Here is a 22,435-nt window from a genome sequence, read left to right on the forward strand (position 1 = left end):
GAGGCCATCATCCCTATGATTTGCATGAACACTTGTGCTGGGAGGGAGTGTTGTAGCTGAAACTTTGTTAGAAGTGTTTGCATGCTGGCTATCCTTGCTAGAGTGGGATAAGCTAGCGCTGTTGAGGTGTTTATTGTGACACCAAGGTACTGTTGTAATTTGGAAGGCTGTAGATGAGACTTGGTGTGGTTTATTGTGAATCCCAAGTTGTGGAGCAGTTGGATGGTGGTATGAATGTGTTACACGCATTGATTGAATGAGCTGGCTTTTATGAGTCAGTCGTCGAGGTACGGGAAGACATGGATGTGTTGTTTTCGTAGATGCGCTGCCACTACTGCTAAGCACTTGGTGAATACTCTTGGTGCTGTTGTAACTCCAAATGGGAGTACTTTGAATTGATAGTGCTGCCCGTCTATTAAAAATCTGAGATACTTCCTGTGAGCCTTGTGAATGGGAATGTGGAAGTATGCGTCTTTGAGATCTAGAGTAGCCAGGATGTCGTTTTGCAGCAGGATCGGAAGGACTTGTTGGGAGTGTGACCATGTGAAAATGGTCTGACTGTATGTATATGTTTAGCGGTCTGAGGTCTAAAATAGGCCTTAGAGAGCAGGCCTTCTTTGGAATCAGAAAATATAGAGAGTAAACCCCCTTGTTTTGTTGGTACTTCTTGCTTTAAGAGTGATATTTGTTCTTGTGACATTGGACGCTGTTTGGGTGGTATGTTTGGGGGGGGGGGGGGGGGGGGGGGGGGGTAGATGTTAGTTCTAGACAGTAACCGGACTGAATAATTTCTTGCACCCACCTGTCTGATGTGATGTTGATCCAGGCAGGCAGGAATTGCTGAAGTCTTCCCACTCACAGGAGTGGAATGTTGGGGGGAGGGAAGGAAAGTCATTGGGTAGGGGTAGAGGCAGAGCGTGAGTTGTTGTTTTTGCCTCTGCTGTTGTTACCCCTGTAACCCTCTCTCTGGTAGCCCTTAGTGAATGTGGATTGACAAGGAGTTTTGTAGGAAGTGGAGGGACTTTCTGAGGAGTAGTCCTTGTGTTGCCTCTGTATGATGAGCGATGAAAGGAACGTCTGGGAGCTTGCTGCTGCAAGGCTCCCATAGATTGTGCTGTATCGGTGTCTTTTTTTATTTTCTCTAAAGACACGTCAACATTTGGGCCAAATAAATGTGTTTCATCAAATGGCTGATTAAGGATGGAGTTTTGTACCTCAGGTTTAAAACCTGAAATACGTAGCCAGGCTTGTCTACGTAGTAGGGTGCTGGTATTGATTGCCCTTGAGGCGGTATCTGCAGCGTCTAGGGCACAACGGATGGAAGTATTAGTGATATTTTTACCTTCCTGTATAAGTTCATTAGACCTGTTTTTGTATTTGTCTGGTAGGTGCTGCATTATGGACTCTAGTTCGTCGTAATGTGCCCTGTCGTATCTTGCCAGCAATGCTTGGGTATAGGCAATACAACAGATGTTAGCTGCTTGTACCGCTGTTCGGAGGCGTCAAGGAGCTTAGATTCTTTGTCTGGTGGTGAGGCCTCACCTGATGTCTGGGAATTAGCACATTTACGTGCATTAGAAACTACTAGAGAAGGGGGGGGCGGAGCTTGCCGGTGTCCATGAAAGACGTGTGAGCGTTGAGCTCCTCGCCTGAGCCCCGTTAAACTCCGTCAAACTTATCCTTCTGGCGCCTAACTAGCTCTAAAAGTTGAGGCGGACTCCCTACCTACGCTCCGGCCCGGCGGGGGTCCTTTACCCGGTCGAAATCCGGTGTGGTGGAGCTTTGTTGCTCGGAGGACGGTGCTGAGACAGACCAGGCCGTAATCCACGGACTATCCTGAGGGGCTGCCCGTGCTGCGTCACACTACGCGCGGTTCGCTGTACTGAAGCGGGCCGGTCTACCTAACCTGCAGTCGAGCAACTGGTCCTGAGCGGCGCTAATACGCCCTGTTTCCGGGCGGCGTTGTGGTGAACTGGCATTCGATTGTGAAGTTTCGGAGGGGGCAGAAGTGCTGGTGTTTGCGGTGCTCCTGGCCACTGGAGGAAGTTTCTGGCTGGCCGCCGACCTGCTGGGGGAACGCCCTGTCGGCTTGTGTCTGGACCCCACGCTACCTACAGAAAGCTGCAGGATCGTAGGTGTGCTGCGATCTGGAGAGGTGGTGACCCATCTGCCCGGTCTTGGAACGGTGTGGTTGCGGGAGAGTGCTTGACGGTGTACCTCTCTGGCGGCTGGGCCTACTCGCACTACCGTGCGGACGGCCGCCATCTTGGGCGCATTTCTTGCTGCGCAACACCTCGTCCCTTGGCGCCCACTGCCTATGTGTCTCCTGTTTGCCCTCCTATCAACCGCTGGTGGTGTATTGCTGGCGGCTGGGCACCTCGACTGGATGACCACCAGGAACGCCATGGGGAAGGGCGACAGAACCCAGCCCAAACTGACGTTTGATCAACGGAAAGCGAAGGGTGCTGAAGGACCGGCCCCGGACGCCTCGCGCGGCCTACTGCCTCCGAAAGCTTCTTGTGTGCGGTCATACGCGAAATGCTGGTGTCGATGGAAAAAGGCTTGCAAGACAGCATGGCGGCGATTGGTACTAAAATTGATGCATTGACATACCGGATGGACCGCATGTCCGAGAGAGTCGATAAGCATGCTGAACGGCTGGATATGGCGGAAAGGCGGCTGACGGAGGCAGAGGAGGCCCAGACGGAATGGGATAAAGATCGCAAGCAGTTCGGAAGGCTACTCCAAGTCATTCAGGACAAGACGGAGGACTTGGAGGCGCGCTCGCGGCGCTCCAACGTTTGCATTACTGGGGTGGCGGAGTGCACCAACACTGGTAAAATGGTGTTGTTCGTGGAGAAGCTGCTGCGGACCCTGTTAGGGGAGGAGGTCTTCTCCCCTATGTTTATCGTCGAGAGGGCTCATCGCACTCTGGGGCCGAAGCCGCAACCAGGACTCCCACCGCGGCCGAATTTTGCGAAGCTGTTGAACTATCGTGACAGGGACCTAGCGCTTCGGCTGGCCAGGGAGAAAGGAGATCTGCAATTTGAGGGCATGAACATCTCCCTCTACCCGGACTTCACGGCGAGAGTGCAGGAGGAAAGGAAGCGCTTCGCCCCATATAAGAAACAACTGAGAGACCTTGGGCTTGACTATGCCATGTTGTACCCTGCAAGACTCCGTATTAACAGGCAGGGGCATTCGCACTTTTTCACCGATCCTACGGAACTGAAAAATCCCTGAAGGAGTGGGCCAAGGAACAGCGCAACAGTCCGAGGAGTCGACGAGAGGACGCCGATGCTGCTTCCAACATGGACGGCCAGGAGTAAATGGGAGTACGGCCTCCTTTATGGGTTGACTGTGCCCTATCGAACTTTGGCTCTTGTAAAGACGATGCGAGCCCACTGTGACACAATCTTGGGGTGAGATCTTCCTGGTTACTCACTGAACTAATATGATTGTGCTGGGGAGTTTGGTGGCAGTACGCTCTGTTACTGTGGGGAAGGCCCTCCCGCGTGCGGGAGTTTCATTATTTGACTATGAGGGTTTGAGCTGGCGAGGGTGCCGAATGTTGGTTGGGGCGGGGTGGAGGAGTAACTGAAGTTTAAGGTCCCGGACCCAATTGTGCTGTTGTCTGGCTGGGAACCTCTGCCCCTGCGCTTTCGGCTTTCGGCTCCTTTGAGAGCCCCTTAGGGTCTGTAGAGTTAGTTGGTAGTTCGGGGGGGGGGGGGGATGGTGGGTGGTGGCGGGACCTGTCTGACCGGGTTGGGGATGGTCGGCTGTGGGTGGGTGGGTGGATGCTCTTTTATTCCTTTGTTGAACATGTTGACTATGACAAATTGGGACAGTTGGGGGGAGGGTTTTGTTCGGCCTTCTACGGGACTGTGTCTGCGATTCCAACTGTGCGAATTTGATACACTCATTACTCTGCAATGGCGGACGCTGAGGTTTTAGGGTCGGAGAGTGGCCCCAACTCTATCAGAATGCTAACTTGGAATGTGAGGGGGTTGAATGATTTTCGTTAACTCCGGAAGGTACTGGCATACTTACAGCGACACCGGGTTGACCTTGCACTGCTCCAGGAGACACACCTGCCTCTATCCAGCCCTATGCTGTTGACCAGGGGACTTGGAGGCAATTGTGTTGCAGCGGGGTTTACTACACATGCAAGGGGTGTGCTTACATGGGCTAATCCCAAATCGCAATTGAAATTACAGCAGATGGTTGTGGACCCGGAGGGTCGATATGCAATTGCCCGTTGTGTAGGGAAAGGTCAAGATCTGCTGGTTGTGAATGTGTATGGCCCCAATTATGATACGCCTGCCTTTTACACCTCACTAGCCGATCTATGTAGACAGTATGAGGGTTCCAGGTTGCTGTGGGGGGGCGATTTCAATTTTGTGCTGAACCCAGAGCTGGACAGGTCGGCTGGCGCTTCCAGATGCCCGGCGGCCTCGGCGTTGCTTATGCAGGCGGAAATGGTGAAGCTTGACCTGGTGGATGTGTGGCGCCATAGACACCCGGGGAAGGGAGGTTTCACTCATTACTCAGCCTATCATAACATACACACGAGAATTGATTATTGGTTTGCCTCCCACTCCCTCCTTAATTCAGTGAAGGGATGTGTAATATTGCCCCGCACGTTGTCGGACCATTCACCACTGCTCGTGCTACTGGAGGCACCGGCTAGGAGAATTCCCCCGTTCACTTGGAGGTTCCCCCCATACTCACTTCTGGATGAGGCTTTCAGAGGGGAGTTAGCTGAAGATATTGACACTTACTTCACGGCTAATGTGGGGTCGGTGGATAGTGTACAGGTTCTTTGGGATGCGTTCAAGGTGTACATACGAGGTATGACGATGGCCAAACACTCAGGGGTGCTCAAAGCTATCAGGCAGCGGTTGAAGTACTTAGAAAAGCAGCTGTCTGATCTGGAGCGACAAACGGGGCGTGCAGAAGACACTGACACGAATGAGAGGCTTATATCCCTACTAGCAGATTTCCATGATGAGGCGGATAGGGAAATATAGCACATGGGGAAATATGCCACGGCACGCACCTATGGGGAAAGAGACTGCCCTGGTTCCCTACTGGCTAAACTTATGCGTAATAGCAGACCGCCATTGGTGATTGAGGAATTACTAACATCTGGTGGTGGGGTGGTCACGGAGGAAGGAGATATACTGGCGGAATTTCACGCTTACTATACTGAACTGTACAGATCACGGTCAGGTCACCTAGAGGAGGAAATAGATGACTACCTGAGCTATATCAAGATGCCCTTCCTAGCCAATTGGCAGAGAGAATTTCTTATGGCACCGATTCAGAAAGAGGAGATTTCGGAGGCACTCGAGGGAATGAGGTCAGGCAGTGCTCCGGGGGTTGATGGGCTTACGGTGGCTTTCTACAAGGCTTTCCAAGATAAACTTATACCACACTTGATGCTGCTTTTCGATGACATTTGCCAACAGGGTAGTATGCCGAAATCTATGAGGGAAGCACTTCTCATTACAATCCCGAAGCCGGGGAAACCCCCCAACGAATGTGGCTCGTATAGGCCGCTCTCCCGGATTAATGTAGACGCCAAACTATACGCGAAAGTCCTGGCTGCGCGTCTGGCTCTGCTGGTCCCGGACTTGGTTGCTCCGGAACAGGCTGGGTTTGTCCCTGCTAGGAATTTGACATATAACATCCGTACTGTGCTAGGCACCATTCAGCATGTCCGGCAAGAGAATAAGGCTGTCGCTATTTTTTGGGACATGGAAAAAGCCTTTGATTCGGTGGAGTGGTCATTTATGCTCAGGGTCCTGCGTAAGTATGGGCTGGGCGAGCCTTTTTTGCAGATGCTAGGGGCCTTGTACTACAAGCCGACATCCCGGCTGAAGATAGGGAACTCGGTCACTGCTCCGATTGAGATCAGCAGAGGCACCTGACAGGGTTGCCCCCTCTTCTGTACGCCTTAGTGGCGGAACCACTGGCGTGCGCTATCAGGGAATACCATGGGTTTGAAGGGATCAACTTCTCTACCTATCAGATCGGCATACGCTGACGATACCCTGCTATATGTTCGGGAACCGGAGGAGAACTTGGCGTCTGTCTTGCGGGAAGTGGTGAGGTTTGGAGCTCTATCTGGTTTGCGGGTCAACTGGGACAAGTCCGTGGCGTTACCCCTGACCCCAGTGACCCACCCGTTTGACTCGGAGTACCCGTTGCAGTGGACCACGGACTCTATTCGCTATTTGGGGATCCGTGTCCACACTGATCCCGAGACCTTGATACGCGAGAATTATGGTGTAGCGTACTCTAGACTGGTGGATGATGTGGAAGTGTGGTGCAGGCTTCCGTTGTCCTTGATGGGCAGAATAGCGATTATGAAGATGGTGGTCCTCCCCAGGTTTCTATTTCTCTTTGCTAATATCCCCGTGGTGCTTTCAAAGGCATTTTTCCGGCAGCTTACGCAGACGCTTATCAGGCTTGCGTGGGGGGCAAACAACCGAGGGTCCAATGGCAGACTTTAATGCTCCCCTATGAACGAGGGGGCCTGGGGGCTCCAGATCTGGAGCGGTACTATAGAATAGCGCAGGGGGCTCATCTACACACTTGGGTCCATGGGGACCCTGGCATCCCACACGTGAAACTTGAACGCCTCTTCGCGGATCCCACTCCGCTCCCAGCCACAATATGCTGCCCTGCTGACCGTAGGGTTGGGAATTTAGACTCCATTGCGGCTACGAACCACGCTTGGCATGAGCTAGTTCGCTCGCGGGATAGCGAGCTGCTGTATTCGCCCCTCATGCGCGTGGAATGGGCGGTGTGGTTGGCTCCACTGACAGAGAAGGGGGTCCTTAAGGCATTACGGGACTTGGGCATAGAAAAGATGGGGGATCTCTTCCTGAACGGCACTGTAAAGACGCTGCAACAGGTCCTTCAATCCCACCCTGGGAAGACGCTATTGCACAGTTTTCAATATCATAGGGTCCGTAGGGCGCTACAGGTGTTACTGGGCCCGGAAATGTCGGAACCCCTGGAGGTGCCGGAGCTCATCTACGTTTTCAAAAACCCATCGTCCAGTAAGTTGGTCACGAATCTTAAGAAACTGGGGGACCGACACAAGCTGTACCCGCTCTCCAAGGCCAGATTAGCTTGGCAGTGCGATCTCCAGTTGACAGTCACGGATGAGATGTGGCAATACTGCTGCACGAATACTAGAAAGATTTTGCTTAATAGCAGACATAGATTGATACATTTTAAGTATCTGCAGCGTGTCTATTACACCCCGGAAAGGTTGCACAGGTACGGACTGAGGGATTCGGCGGAGTGCGAGCGGTGCCACTTTCCCTCAGCTGATTTCTTACACGTGGCCTGGACTTGCCCTAGCATTCATACATTCTGGCAGGGGGTATTCTCGGAACTTAGTGTGATATTGGGAATGGATGTCCTGCCGTACCCGGCACTGGCACTGCTGGGCTTTTCCAAACCACTGCCGGTGGCGGTGCGGCGCTTGGCGGATATTGCGCTGCTGACTGCCAAACGCCTGGTTGCACTGTGCTGGATGAGGGGGCCGATACCTACTAAGAGGCGTTGGGTGGTGGATTTACTGTACTGCTGCACGCAGTCGGAGGTCTATAACGAACTGCTGCCCCCGAAGAGTCGGCCTAAGAATTTCTGGGGGCTATATAGGGAATATCTGTGTGCCAAGGAAGGCGGGGAGTCGGAACCTGAGGGGGAGGAGCTGGATGAGATACAGGAGGGAGGGGTGGAGGCGTCGGAGAGAGACATACTACACGTTTGACTGTCCTATTCTGTGAGGTGGTCGCCTGGTCCCTTGGTGCAGTTAGCTGTGATATGGGGGGTGGGTGCCCCCGGGGAGGTTACACAGGGAGAGTAGTACTCGGTGATTGTTTCAGTGGAGACACTCGCACACATGGGGGGCCTATAGGGTCTCTGGCTGTAGGCACACTGTTAGCATTCAGACTCTGCAGATATGGCAGGTGGGTGGGTGGACACAGGTACGGGTAGGCTGGTTGTTTGGTGGGTAGGGGGCTTGTCAGGGTATGGGTTTTCTTGTGCTGTTACTTAGTGAAAATTGTTTATTGGTTTCAGGACTTCTTCTGCACAATCACTCTAGCTGCTCTGTATTTGCACATTACTCTACGGTTCTGGGTTCCGATGTACAGATTGTCCATTCCATTCTTGCTACATGGCAGTGCTATTCATGCATGAGAATTTCTCTGTCTGCGCCGCCAGGCCTCCAGGATGCTGGCACTAAGGCTGTGTATGATGCTATTAAACACTGTACCGGACACTATTTACTGTTGCCGCCGGCCTTCGGGTTGTGGGCGAACAGTGCTGTGTGCTTTCATTGAACGTGCAATAAAGTACAAATTTAACACAAAAAAAAAGAAACTACTAGAGAATCTAATTGTGCTGGACCTTTAATATAAACTGGATCTGTAGGGGCAGCTTTATATTTTTTCTCAATGCGAGGATTGAGGACTCTAGCCCTGACAGGATCCTTAAAAACCTCTGGTGAGTGCTTGATGACACCCTTAAGCATTGGTAAAATGGCAGTAGATCTGTGTGTGTTATCAAAAGTGTCTAATAGGAAATCTTCCTCCACTGCATCGGTGTGTAAGTCCACCCCATGATATTGTGCAGCTCTTTGGACTAGTAGGTTAAACTCTATAGTGTCATCTGTTGGAGAAGGTCTGGAAGGGTATACATCATCTTGTGGGACGTAAGGCACATCAGGGGTGTTGTAATCATTCCATGGATCAGGTGACTGAGGGTGACTATTGGTGCCTGCTGGGTCGTGTGCACCCCCACCCATGTCGTCAAAATCTGTGTCTACATCATCATCTGGATTAGTAAATGTTGTAGGTGAATGATGTGGTTGATGTGGTGTAGGAGGAGGAACAATATTGGGAGGTGGTGGAGAAGGGACCCTTAATGGAGAGGTTGCAATGTCCTTCTTCTTTGGAGGGGGAGGAGGTGCTGGCACCTCAAGTGGTCTCTTCTTGGAGCGGAGAGTCAATTGTCCGGTTTTAGGATCCTTTACAAGAGTTTTCTGATTGGGATCCGGTGTAAAAAGTTATTCTGAGTGGGGCAAATCCTTCGGCGTCAAAGTTTACGGCTCCGTAGGTTTTTTTGGCACCGAGTCGGTAGCTGGTGTTGAATCTTTTGGCTTAGGAGGGTGCCCTTTTGCAATGTCTTTTATCGGAACTTGTTTTTTCGGTTCCGGGTGTTTTTTCGGCTCCGACGCGTGTGAATCTGGGGCTTTGGACGTTTTTTTTTACTCGGCTCCGAGTGCGGGTTTCGGCATCGATGAGCCGCTGCCAGTCTTCGGTGCCGTGTGCTTAGGTGTCTGAGCAACGGTCGGCGTAGTAGAGGAAGATGGCTTCTTCTTCGGTGTCGGTATAGAATTGGCACCGGGAATAGGCTGGCTCGAGCCTGAGCCGCCTGAAGGCTTAGTGGGCTTCTTTGCCGGGCCCGAAGGCGGGGCATGGGAAGCAGTGTCTCGGTGTGCACCCGGGCCCGAAGGTGAGAGGGTGTGACCGAAGGCTTTTTTGAGGGTGTCGAGGAAGGGTTGGGGTCGACGGTCTTACGACCCGTTGAGCTGGAGTGATGTACTCGACGTCGGAGTCTTCGGCATCTGAGGATCCGATACTCTCTTCGGCGTGCTGGTCTTCTGGCACGTCGGCTCCCTTTTCGAAGAGGTCGTCGGGGATCGAAGCCGACGAGCGAGCCATAGTTCTCTGAGTTCGTCGGTCACAAATGGTTTTCTGGGAGCGGAATGAGGCACACGCGTAACAGTCTTTGGCCTCTTGCTCCAGTGAAAGGCAAAGGTTGCACACCTCATGTAGGTCGGTGTGCGGAAACTTCGACCCACATTGAGGACACTTCTTGAATGGCGTTCTTTCCATGAGCCAGAAAGCAAGGCCTAGGTAGGCCCGAAGGCCTTCGTCGACGACCGGAATCGAAGACTTCGAAGTGGTAGAAAATCGCATCGATGTAGCGCGATCGAAACAATACTGTCGAAGTGAGGGAGGATTGCGCGCCGAAGGAAAATCGGTTCCAAAGTGGAGCGCAGAAAACACATCCGAGCCCGATGGCGGAAAAAAACAATCTGGGGATGGAGCCGATGCCCATGCGCAATGTGGTTCTAAGGAGGAGTCACCTATCTTGTGACTTCCAAAGAACTTTTCAGGACAACAACAAACTGCAAACATCCATGCCCAACACTAGGTGGCGATCTATGCACAGTGTGCAATCTGCAGCTCATATGCCTCGAACATATACACACACACACACACACACACACACACACACACACACACACACGTAATGCAAAAAAACAATAAAAGAAAGGTCGTCTGTTTCAAACGGTACAAAAATAATCTGTACATGGGAGGAAGGGGGAGGGGTGCAAAAACAGGGGTGTAAGCCATTAGGCCTTCTGTGAAGTAAACGTCGATGGTATTTAGTGGCAGATCCCAAACGGGGAGGGAGGAATTTGAAGAGCAAGGGAGTGAAAGGTATTACAAAGCAGTAGAGCACAGGTAGGACTAGAAGGACAGGGGGAAATGTGGGTACAAGCTATCTGCAAGAGAGTGGACTGTTTCACAGAAGAGAAAACAGGAAAAAGTATTGCAGTAAAAATAATAGCGAAGCTTATCCAGGTACGGAGTGGCACAACAATGGAGCACAGGCAGTGTGTGTAAAGGTGATCACATATGTATGGTGACAACAGGATATATAGCGTCTGAGGGAGCTTGACAGATATATATTCATCCAAATTTACAACATGTAAAATATATTATTTACCATCTTTTGTCCATATCCTGGCAAATCCATCATATGACCCCGTTGCAAGAAGCGTTCCTTCACTCTGCCAGTAAAAGACAGAAACGTTACTTAGAGTAAAAAATAATTCAGGGAATTAAAAAAAAAAGTGCAATCGATTAAAATATTTGCACATCCAATGAAGTACTTTTTGAAAACTAATTTCAATCGCTCACATATTATTGCAGCAAACAAAGCTGAAAAAGTTAGTTTATGCATTATTAAAGTCACAGTTTCACTTCTACTAAATGAAGCTGTGCTAAAAGGAATGCTTGACCCCATTGTACTGAACATAAAACACCAAGCTTAGTTTTTACAGCAACCTGCAATTGCCCACTAAGCTTATAAACTGCAACCAACCCTTTAGTCACGCACACAGTTCTAATGTCTTCATATAAGTGGCATTCGGCAAAGTAAACTATAACCGTATCATTATAGAGAAGCATTTTAACTGAAATGCACGCAGTGCTGGAGATATTGACTCACATTCCAATCCAAAGACGTCACATCTTTGTTGCTTGGTACATCTTGCCCTCCTTCTCGTATGCAGTGCCGTAGTACCAGTTGTGTAGAACCGCTGGTGCTGTTTTCACTAAGATTCCATATTCTTGCAGTTGAATCACCAGAACTATTTGTAGAACAAAGAGAAGATTACAAACATTTAATGTCCAACTAAAGAATGTGTGGATCATGAGGAGGTTTCAATGCTATTTTCAGCAGAAAAAGAACATTTTTGATTTTCTGCAATAACACAAAGGACGAGTGAAGTCTGAAATGCAAATGCTACTTACCAGTATGCATCTGTTCTTGGCATGTAGGGCTGCTGACATTCATATCTGTGCATAGTCCGCCACCTAGTGTTGGGTCCGGATGATTGCACATTGTTGTCCTGGAAGAGTCTTCGAAGCATCACGAGATAGGTGGCTCCTCCCCTGGACTACAGTGCGCATGGGCATCGCCTCCATCCCCAGATTGTTTTTAGCCATAGGCAGAGATGGAGTGAAGAAGTGAGTGATGACCATGCTATGAGCATATGTTTGTATATGAATACATACTGCAGCTGCTACAGGCGCCGGGGAGGAGGGTGGGCGATATGAATGTCAGCAGCCCTACATGCCAAGAACAGATGCATACTGGTAAGTAGCATTTGCAGTTCGAGGCATGTGGGCTGCTGAATTCATATCTGTGCATAGAATACATAGCAGTCCCTCCATTAGCGGCGGCCGCCCGTGCCAGCTGCAGCAGTCTGAAAAAGCGTTCTTAGAACAGCCTGACCAACAGCTGCCTGTTGTTTTGAGTGCACGTCTACACAGTAGTGCTTAGTGAAAGTATGAGTGGTAGACCATGTGGCTGCTCTACAGATGTCTTCTAAGGGAATGTTACCTAAGAATGCCATAAAGGCCCCCAACTTCCTAGTGGAGTGGGCCCTCGGTGGTATAGTGAGAGTGCGCTTTGCTTTAGCGTAGCAGATCTGAATGCACTTTACTATCCATCTAGCTATTCCTGCTTTGGAGATTGCATTTCCCTTGTGTTGAGTGGCAAAAGCAACAAAAAGTTGTTTGGTTTTGCGGAAATCTTTTGTCCTGTCCACATAATACATCAAGGCCCTCTTCACATCAAGAGTGTGGAGCATCCGCTCCGCCAGCGTCTCTGGGTTTTGGAAGAACACCGGCAATTCAATAGTTTGGTTTATGTGAAACTGTGAGACCACTTTGGGCAAGAATTTAGGGTTAGTGCGGAGCACCACCCTGTTGGCATGTACCTGGAAGAAAGGTTCTTGGATGGTGAGCGCCTGCAGTTCGCTAACCCTCCGTAGCGATGTGATTGCTACTAAGAAAGCCACCTTCCAGGTCAGAAACTGCAGTTCGCAAGAGTGTAGTGGCTCAAAGGGGGGACCCATCAGCCTTGTAAGAACCACATTGAGGTTCCATTCCGGAGCTGGTGGAGTCCTTGGTGGAATGACTCTTTTGAGTCCTTCCAGAAAAGCCTTGATAGCAGGGACCTTAAAGAGTGACAGGTGTTGCCTATTTTGGAGGTATGCTGCCATAGCCGACAGGTGAATGCGGATGGAAGAGTAGGCAAGATTACACCGATACAGGTGAAAGAGGTAGCATATGATGTTTTGAATGGAAGCGTCTAGCGGGTCAATGCTGTGCTCCACGCAGTAGACGACAAACCTCTTCCATTTAGCCGCATAACAAGCTCTAGTAGTGGGCTTTCTCGCCTCCCGAATGATGTCCATGCAGTCGGGAGGAAGATTGAGGTAGCCAAACTCTAGGACTTCAGGAGCCAGATCGCCAGGTTGAGCTGTTGCGGATCTGGGTGCTGAATGTCGCCATGGCTCTGCGTCAAAAGGCTGGGAGTGAGATGAAGCCGTTGATGCGGTACCACGGAGAGTTCCAGAAACGTGGTGTACCATGGTTGGCGAGCCCCGCCCACGGGTATTCGCCGCGCTCTACAAATGTCAATAAATAAATAAATAAATAAATGAGCGTCATCGAGTGTTGCCTGAGCTTGCGTGCCACCAGCGGTATCAGAGGTGCTGGGGGAAAAGCGTACGCAAATCTGCCTGACCAGTTCATCCACATCGCATTGCCCTGTGATTGGGGGTGTGGGAACCTGGCGGCGAAGCTTTGGCATTTTGCGTTCTCCTTTGTGGCGAACAGGTCTATCTCTGGATGACCCCACCTTTGGAAGTACGGTTGGAGTACTGATGGATGTAACTCCCACTCGTGCATCTGATGGCTGTGTCTGCTGAGCAGATCCGCCATCTGGTTGTCCTTGCCTGGGAGATGTTCTGCCATGAGGAAGATGTTCCTCTGAATGGCCCACTTCCACATGCTCTGAGCCAGATGAGACAGCTGTGGAGAGTGTGTTCCCCCTTGCTTCTGGATGTAGTACATGGCCGTCATGTTGTCCGTCCGGATCAACACGACCTTGTTGCACAGATGTACTTTGAACGCCTTTAAGGCCATGAAGATTGCCATCAGTTCCAACACATTGATGTGCATCTTCCTTTGCTGAAGTGTCCATAGTCCCTGCACTGTGTAATGGAGTACATGCGCTCCCCATCCCTGGAGAGAGGCGTCCGTTGTCAGGATGATCTGTGGGACAGGCTCTTGGAATGGTCGGCCCTTGCAAAGGTTTTGTGGATTCCACCAATGCAGAGAGTTGTACGCCCGACCGCTCACCAACACTAGGTCTGTCAGTTGCCCATGAGCCTGAGTCCACTGACGTGCCAGGCACTCCTGAAGCGGACGCATATGTAGTCTCGCGTGCGGGACAATGGAGATGCAGGAGGCCATCATGCCTATCAACTGCATGAACACCCTCGCTGGAAGCGAGGTCTGGGGTCTGAATCGTTGGATCAGCGCCTGGATACCGGCGATTCCCACTGAACTCGGCTGCGCAGTGGCCGCCAGAGTGTTGATCGTCGCGCCCAGATACTGTCGCACGTGGGCGGGCTGGAGATGGGACTTTGGGTAGTTCAGAGAGAATCCCAGATCGTGCAGGAGGTGAATGGTGCGTGACACGTGGTCTACGCACTGCTGTTCCGTCTTTGCCTGAATAAGCCAGTCGTCTAGGTATGGAAAGACATGGACGTGCTGGCGACGGAGATGCGCTGCTACAGTCGCTAGGCATTTGGTGAAAACTCTTGGTGCCGTGGTGACCCCGAACGGCAGGACTCTGAACTGGTAATGCTGGTCTAAGATCTTGAATCTGAGATACTTTCTGTGTGAAGGATGCAGGGGAATATGGAAATAGGCATCCTTCAGATCCAGCGTTGCTAGGAAGTCCCCCCGTTGAAGCAGGGGAAGCACCTGCTGCAATGTGAGCATATGGAAGTGCTCTGAGTTGATGTACCAGTTCAGGGGCCTGAGGTCCAGGATCGGCCTGAGTGATCCGTCCTTTTTGGGGATTAGAAAATACAGGGAGTAAACCCCTGTTCCCCGTTCTTGCAATGGAACGAGCTCTATCGCCCCTTTTTGCAGCATGATTAGTACTTCTTGCTGCAACAAGGTCAAGTGCTCGTCGGACATAGCACGGCCTCTTGGCGGTATGTCCGGTGGAATGGATGTAAGTTCTAGACAGTACCCGTACTGGATAAGAGACCTCACCCACCTGTCCGTGGTGATGGACCTCCACGCCGGCAGGAACTGCTGTAGTCTCCCCCCGACAGGTGTTGTGTGATCGGGGGGAAGTGACAAGACGTCACTGCTTGTTGGAGGCGGTGGACCTGGAGGCATTGTTTCCACGTCCTCTGCCTTTGATATTATTGCCTCTGTAGCCACCCCTGCCCTTGTTGTTGTTATACGAGGACTGGGTGTTACCCTTGTAGTATTGCGTGGGCTGGGATGCCTGGCCTCTTGAGGTGCCTCTTGAATTGGAGCGGCGAAAGGAACCACCCCGAAACTGCTGACTTTGTAAAGCCCCCATAGACTTGGCAGTTTCGGTATCTTTCTTCATTTTTTCTAGGGAGGCATCCACCTCAGGGCCGAACAGATGGTCAGGATTCACCGTTTGACCCAGTAATGTGGTTTGTATGTCGGGCTTGAACCCAGAAATTCGAAGCCAGGCATGGCGTCTAAGTAACACGCTTGTATTGATAGCCCTGGAGGCAGTGTCTGCTACATCTAGGGCACATTTGATGGATGCATTAGTAATGAGTTTACCCTCCTGAATGAGCATCTCCCCCGCCTCCTTGTATTGGTCAGGCAAGTGTTGTAGGATGGCCTCTAATGTGTCATAATGGGCCCTATCATAACGTGCAAGCAGGGCTTGGGTGTTAGAGATCCTCCAGATGTTTGCTGCCTGTGCAGCAATGCGTTTGCCTGATGCCTCAAAGATTTTTGACTCTTTGTCTGGGGGAGGAGCATCACCAGTAGTCTGCGAATTCGCCCTCTTTCGAGCGTTGGACACCATCAGGGAGTCCAATGGCAAATGTCCCTTAATATACGTGGGATCCGTGGGCGCCGCCTTATACTTCCTGTCGATGCGAGGATTGACCACCCGCGCCCGGGTGGGCTCCTTGAACACCTCCTGTGCATGCTTCAGCACCCCTTTGAGCATAGGTAGCGTCTTGACTTGCTTTTCGGCTACCGAGAAGGTGTCGACTAAGAAGTCCGCATCCACAGGGTCTGAGTGCAGTTCGACGTCATGGTTCGCTGCAGCTCTCTCTATTAATGCATTAAACGCCGCCGAGTCCTCCGTCGGGGACGTCTTCGCGGCGAAAAGTTGAGTGTCCTGGCCTGACTGCAGGTCGTCCGTGTCGCCTCCTGCCGTCCAGGGCACCTGCTCCTCTTCCGGATCCGAGTACGCAGGATAGTTGTACTCGTCGTCCTCCTCGTCCACATCAGGCACTGGGGAATGGGCCGGCGAGCGTTCCATGGCTTGTGGAGACAGAGGTTCCATCAGAGCCGAAGAGTCCGCAGAGTACTTTTTGCTCTTAAGTGGAATCCTAAAAGGTTCCAATGGCGGCTCCGACGTAATCTTTCGTTTGAGGAGCGACAATTTTCCGGTGTTGGCGTCGATGGTCACCTCTCGACGTTCCTCCACCGCGAGCGGTTGGAGCCGAAGCTTCGACACCACCAAGGCAGCTTTCGGCGTCAATACTTCCTGAGAATGTCCGCCCTGCTTAGGCGCGAAGGCCTTCGGCGCCGACTTGGGAGGAAGGGTAAAACGGATGGGCGTTTGTTCCTTGGCAGGCTTCGGCGTGGGCCTAGGCACGACAGTGTCCTGGCTGGGAACCACAGTGGACTGTTGGATCCGCTTCAAGGATTCTCCCACCTTCTTTGTAAGGGATGCCGAGGGCTGAACCGTCTCGAGCGACTCTTCGTCTCCGAGAGCCCGGTCGCCGGCAGGCCTCTTCTTCGGTGCCGACGCCCCTTGGCCTGTCGCACCGTCGGCGTGACGCTTCTTCGAAGCCGTCTTCGGGTCCGCGACCCCTTTCGGTTCCGACGCAGCCGCGTCGGAAGTCTTCACCTTCGGTGCCGACCCAGAGGACTTCGGGTCGGCCATTTTGGCGCGGCTCTTGTGGTCGGCCATCTTGGCGTGGCTCTTCGAGTCGGCCATTTTGGGTTTCGTGGAAGTTGACGCCTCCAGAACCTTCTTCACCAACGCCAGTTTCGGTTTCGGTTTCGCATCCGAGGGTGCGGGACCGGTTGGCTTCACTTTCGGTTTCTTGCTAGAAATGTCCGTGACCGGGCCCGGAGGCGGGGACGTAGGACTTATAGTAAGATCTCGGGTAAGGCCCGAAGGCGATCCCTCGACCTGGGCCGTATGACGGGGGGAAACCCCGGAGTCCGGTTGGGGATGCTCTTCCTCTGAGCTATCTCCCATCGTGGCACAAATCAGTTCGTCGTCCCCTACCTCACCGGAGACTTCGTCGCAGGCCTCCTCGTCCGCGTCGTAGGTCTCTTCCTCGGACGCGGGGCCAGAGTCCGACTCTTGTACGTCGTCCTCCTCCTCGATCGATTCCTGAAAGATGTCATCAGGTGGGGGTGCCGAAGCCGACAACTGTGCCTGGAGTCGATTAGCCCGGCGAATCTTCAAAGTTTTCTTACTCCTAAACTTTGAACACGCCATGCAGGTGTCTTCACGGTGATCCGGTGACAAGCATGTGTTGCACACGGGGTGCACGTCGAGGTGCGAATATTTCGAGTGACATAGCGGACACTTCTTGAATGGAGTCCGCTCCATAGCAAATGCGGTAGTGTAGGCCCGTCCGCGTCGAAGCACGTGGAAGGGCAGTAGGAGATTGGAGCTGAGAGTCAGTAAGAGAACCCGAACGCAACTATACCGACGCCCAGCCTAAAGACCTTTTGGTCTCAAGTTAAATCGAACAACTATCGGTTCCGAAGGAGGGAACCGAAAACACATCCGAACCCTATGGCGGAAAAAAACAATCTGGGGATGGAGGCGATGCCCATGCGCACTGTAGTCCAGGGGAGGAGCCACCTATCTCGTGATACTTCGAAGACTCTTCCAGGACAACAATGTGCAATCATCCGGACCCAACACTAGGTGGCGGACTATGCACAGATATGAATTCAGCAGCCCACATGCCTCGAACCAACCTTGATTAGTAAACTGCGTAAATGTAATCTTGCCCTATTACTTGATCAGATATAGGATGCCAATCGTGGGGATCACGTCTTACATCCACACCAGCAGGTGTGGAGACGCTCCCTATTTTAGCACTACATAAAATAGGATGCATTTTACAAGCTCTTCTTAATTATGAATTTTAACTTGAATCAAAAGCTTACAGCTCTCTTACAATACATCTGCGGGTTACACATCTGCTAAACTTTTTCAAGTGAATTTAAAGTAAATTAAGAGCAGCTAACCAAAAATCAACCAGTGCAGACTGGAGTCATATGTTACAGATTAAGAGGGTGAGACAACCTAGCAGATGTAAAATTCTATATATTTTTTTTGTATTAGAGTCACGTTTCTGGGACTCGGAATTAAATTAGTTTATCAACTGTGTGATGTTGGTGCTGAGGTATGTTTCAGGGGCGCGGAACTGCTTCAAAAAATTATTAGGCTCCAAAAGGACTTTCTAGAGAGCTCCTACTGGCTCCTCATTTAGTTCCTTCACCTCACACATCACTCACTCCGTCTTGCACTACATTCGGCTTTTTGGTCTCAGGCCCCACTCAATTCCTTAGTCTCACACCCCACTCAGCTCAGAGGGAGCATGGCAGCTGACTCACTCCGGCCGTGGAGCTCTGGAGACCATCCATCCTTCAACCTTCCGAAATAAGATGGAGCCATGATTTCTCTGCAGTAATCACTACACCTTCAAAGGTTGTGTGCAGTTTAACTGACCTGACCTCCGAAACCACAGGTTGCAAGTCTATATTCACTTAATACTTATTATTCTTTACTGTGGCCCTAAGGGCCATAAATGTACATTAAACCCATCACAATAATTACAAACAATTTAAAAGCATCGCTCGTTACAATGACAAAAAAGATATTAAGACACGCCTAGATGTCTCCGAACTAAGATCGTTTCAACATTAAAATCTAAATTTCATTCTTGTCTAAAAACAAGTAAAATGTAGTTAAGTAATAGTACGGCAAATCATATTGCTCCAAATTATGAAACAGTATCATAATCGGCACTGCAAATAAATCGGAAAGTAACAGACTAGACCAATAATTACAAAACCCTTTTTCGTAGGCACCACATTGAAAATATCTTGAGACTGCAAAAACAATTGGCGGATATATATCGTTTTTCAAAATCCTAAACGCCTCCAAACAATGTGGTGTGTCTACATGCCTGCAAAGATGTACTAGCCATTTGCACCTGTATTTCTTATAAGCTGGACAAAAACAAATTAAAAAGTGGGTCTAGGTTTCCTCCGCTGTACTGCACAAAGAGCATTTCTCTACCAGAACCTGCCTCTCACCTCTCCAGCGGCTAGTAAATGTGCGCAGAGCAAGTAATCAATGCCTAAACAGAGTATATAACTTCCTGCTACGGTCAGTTGCACTTAGTTCAGAACATCCTCCAGTCTGCAGATGTCTTTATGCCCTAGAAATCTTTCAATAAAAGATCAGAGACAAGAACTCATCAGGAGGACTATCCCTAATATCCCCTAAATGCCTATCCAGGTCAACATATAAGAAATCAGCTCGGGTGGCCCAAATTCTACTTCAAAAGTTAAGAGGCCCAAGGCCAGTTACTTCCGATATAGATCTAAGACTTCGATCTAATCTAAGGGGACTAATAGGGGACTGGGGAGAGGAGAGGTTCAACAATCACCGGATGAACCTATTCTCAATAGTCGGGATGTCACTTACAGGCTTGTGTCCCCAGAGCTTGCCCCATACATAGTAGCTCCTAAAGCTTGTTATTATAGATCTCAATGGTGGGGCTAATTGGTTTTTAAAAATACCCACTACACACCTTAGAAAGCCCACCCGGATGTTGTGCTAATTTAAGCTTTTGATTTGCAATATGGCACGACCACTCAAACTAGGGACTGGGCGTGTTTAGTGAGAAGGATTAACGAGCATTAATTTGGTCTTGTTGATGTTAATTTCTAAACTCTTGACTAACAAAAAGAATGGAAGTTATCCAGTACCCTTTGAATACCCACTGGAGTTTTTTGAATGAAGGAGGATACCATCAGCAACCATCAATGTGGGCACATTTACAGAGGAAAGCCTAGGTGCATCATTGTAGATAGTATTCAGTGCGTCTGTGAGACCATTAATGTACAAGCTACATAGTATCGGGCCCAGCACGCAACCCTGTTTAAGCCCCCTAACTATGAAGGGTTCACAGATATCCTCCAATTTGCTGCAACGGACCTGTGCAAAAATCTTTTCATGGAGTCTCTTAACTATGTGGCAAAGGTAGGATGGTAACCCCTTATTGGCCAAAACGCATTAGAGTAGATCTCTCTGGACCCAGTCAAAAGCGGACTTTAAATCAACAAAAATCAAATAGAGGCTGCCACCCTCAAAAACAGTTTTCCAATATACTTGATCTAAAGTAGATATGTGCTGCCTAAAATCTGCTTGAAAGGTGTTGAGAACCAGGGGGGCTCCTCCTCTAAGGCAGAGGAGCATCACCCACTGCTCTCAGAGCAGGAAATAGGAAAAATAAGGAGGTAATAACATCGCTATTATCATTTCATTTTTCATAACTTTTAGTAGTTTGTGCACAATAAGAGTGCATGGTGGTTTGGCCGGCCAAACAGTCAAGAGCACTTAGTATTTTCTCCACCAGTCGGTACTACACATACTGGCTGGAGAACATGCACAGGTTCCCAGTCCCCGGATGGGCGCTGAACCACTGCGCTCAGATCAATCAGAGCGCTGCATTGCAGCATTGTGATTGACTTAGGGGAGCTTGTGAGCTTCTAGCTTCCGGGACTAGTCGGCAAGCGAAGAAAAGATGGAGGAGGGACGGCAGCTGTGAGGAGGAAAGTGTTTTTAAAAATATATATATTTTGTCCCCCGATCCCCCAACCCCCTCCCCTGCCAGTTAAGAAGGCAACAATGGGGAACCTTTCTTATAAATAGGGATGATTTTAGCCCCTGCCCAAAAATATGGGATGGGAATCCCCTCCATGATAGAGCAGTACAATACTAAAAAAAATAGGGCCTCCAGACATCAGGTTCGGAGACAAAGATCCCCAGGTATTTTATCAATGCCTTTTGTGTCAAGGTCCCTTGGCCATCAACACAAGTGAGGTACCATTTTTATCAGGTGACTAGGCGGACTGCTAGGTGGAAGGAAATTTGTGGCTCCCCGGAGATTCCAAAACTTTCCGTCACAGAAAAATGGCTAAAAATTGATTTTTTTAGTCTAAGTTTGAGGTTTGCTAGGGAACCAGAGTTAAAAAAAACCGTGGTGACACCCACACACGTAACACCACCCTGGATTTCCCTAGGCGTCCAATTTTCACAAATGTGCAACTTAGCTATGTTTCCCAAGGTGCCTCCCCACTAATAAAAATAAAAAACAGTTTTCAGTGGAAAAATGTGACGCGCCCATGTTGTGATTTAGCCAGTTTCCTTTTGAAGGAACTAGACCTGCCCACACAGGTGAGGTGCCATTTTTATCGGTACATAGGTGGGAGCATAGAATAGAAAATGTGTTATTCCTAATTGGATTTTGCTACATTTGCGCCCTCGAAATGTAAGCCAGTTTGGAAAAAGAAGACCTTTCGAAAAATACCTTCTAAATCATATGCTAGGACGGATACCCACAAATTCAGAGATGCGCAAATAACTACTGCTCCTAAACTCCATATCGTGTGCTCATTTCAGAAATACATAGGTTTCCTTGATATCAATTTTTCAATCCACATATTTCACCATAAGAATTGGTAAACACTAAGAACACAATGAAAAACCATGTACGGTGCAGCTGAGTTGTTGGCTCTGGGTTACTTTGGGCTCTTGGAGAACCTACAAACCCTATATATCCGCACAACCAGAAGGGTCTAGGAGACATAATGGTATATTGCTTTTGTAAATCAGACATTGTGACAAAGTTACAGATGAAAACTGTCATAAATGGCAGTTTTTAGGTCGTGCCTGTAGCAGCGCGAATGTGCTGCTCTGTGCTCTGGCAAGACTTTATGTAAGGGGCTTAAGAAAGCTCACCACAAGCTTGTACGTGTGGACAGCTTTCGTTACAGGCTATTGGGCTTTGCGTGTGTCTTTCCAAGAAAGACAACACGCAATTGGGCAAAGGCGGGTGCATGTCCCGCCTTTGCTCCACCCACGGCCTCTTCCCTGCAGTTACCCGCACGGGCGACATCTGTGTTCCATTATCGTGCACGGACGCAGGTGCAATAATAGAAAACCGATGTCTTGCTGTGGTGCGCGCACCACTCGCGTGCTTGTTCAGCAATGCGGCTGTGCGTCTTTCTTTTCTCATCACGGCGCCTTGCTGCAGCCTCCCTCAACAGGATTGAAAGGATCACTCTATACAAAGTCTCCCATGCAGTGTCTTCTGCCCCGCATATGCTGCCTAAAGAATGCACAACCAGAGCTTCGCCTGTGATGCACGCCCAGGCTCCCGGGAAGCCACAGGTGGGGGGAGCTTTGACACCAGCCA

General features: G+C 50.1%; 1 protein-coding gene across 2 annotated transcripts in view; it reads right to left on the bottom strand.

The window, feature by feature from the left end:
• LOC147658892 (F-box-like/WD repeat-containing protein TBL1XR1) overlaps positions 1–22,435 on the bottom strand; it is a 294,359-nt gene that overhangs the window by 134,569 nt on the left and 137,355 nt on the right. For both annotated transcript variants that reach the window (XM_086952052.1, XM_086952053.1), the window contains exons 8-9: positions 11,329–11,470; positions 10,825–10,888 (exon numbers count right to left, since the gene is read on the bottom strand). In XM_086952052.1, coding sequence (XP_086808178.1) covers positions 10,825–10,888; positions 11,329–11,470 — 206 coding nt within the window. The remainder of the gene's footprint in view (positions 1–10,824; positions 10,889–11,328; positions 11,471–22,435) is intronic.

Source organism: Lissotriton vulgaris, unplaced genomic scaffold (assembly GCF_964263255.1).
Source record: "Lissotriton vulgaris unplaced genomic scaffold, aLisVul1.2 SCAFFOLD_2398, whole genome shotgun sequence".
NCBI lineage: Eukaryota > Metazoa > Chordata > Amphibia > Caudata > Salamandridae > Lissotriton > Lissotriton vulgaris.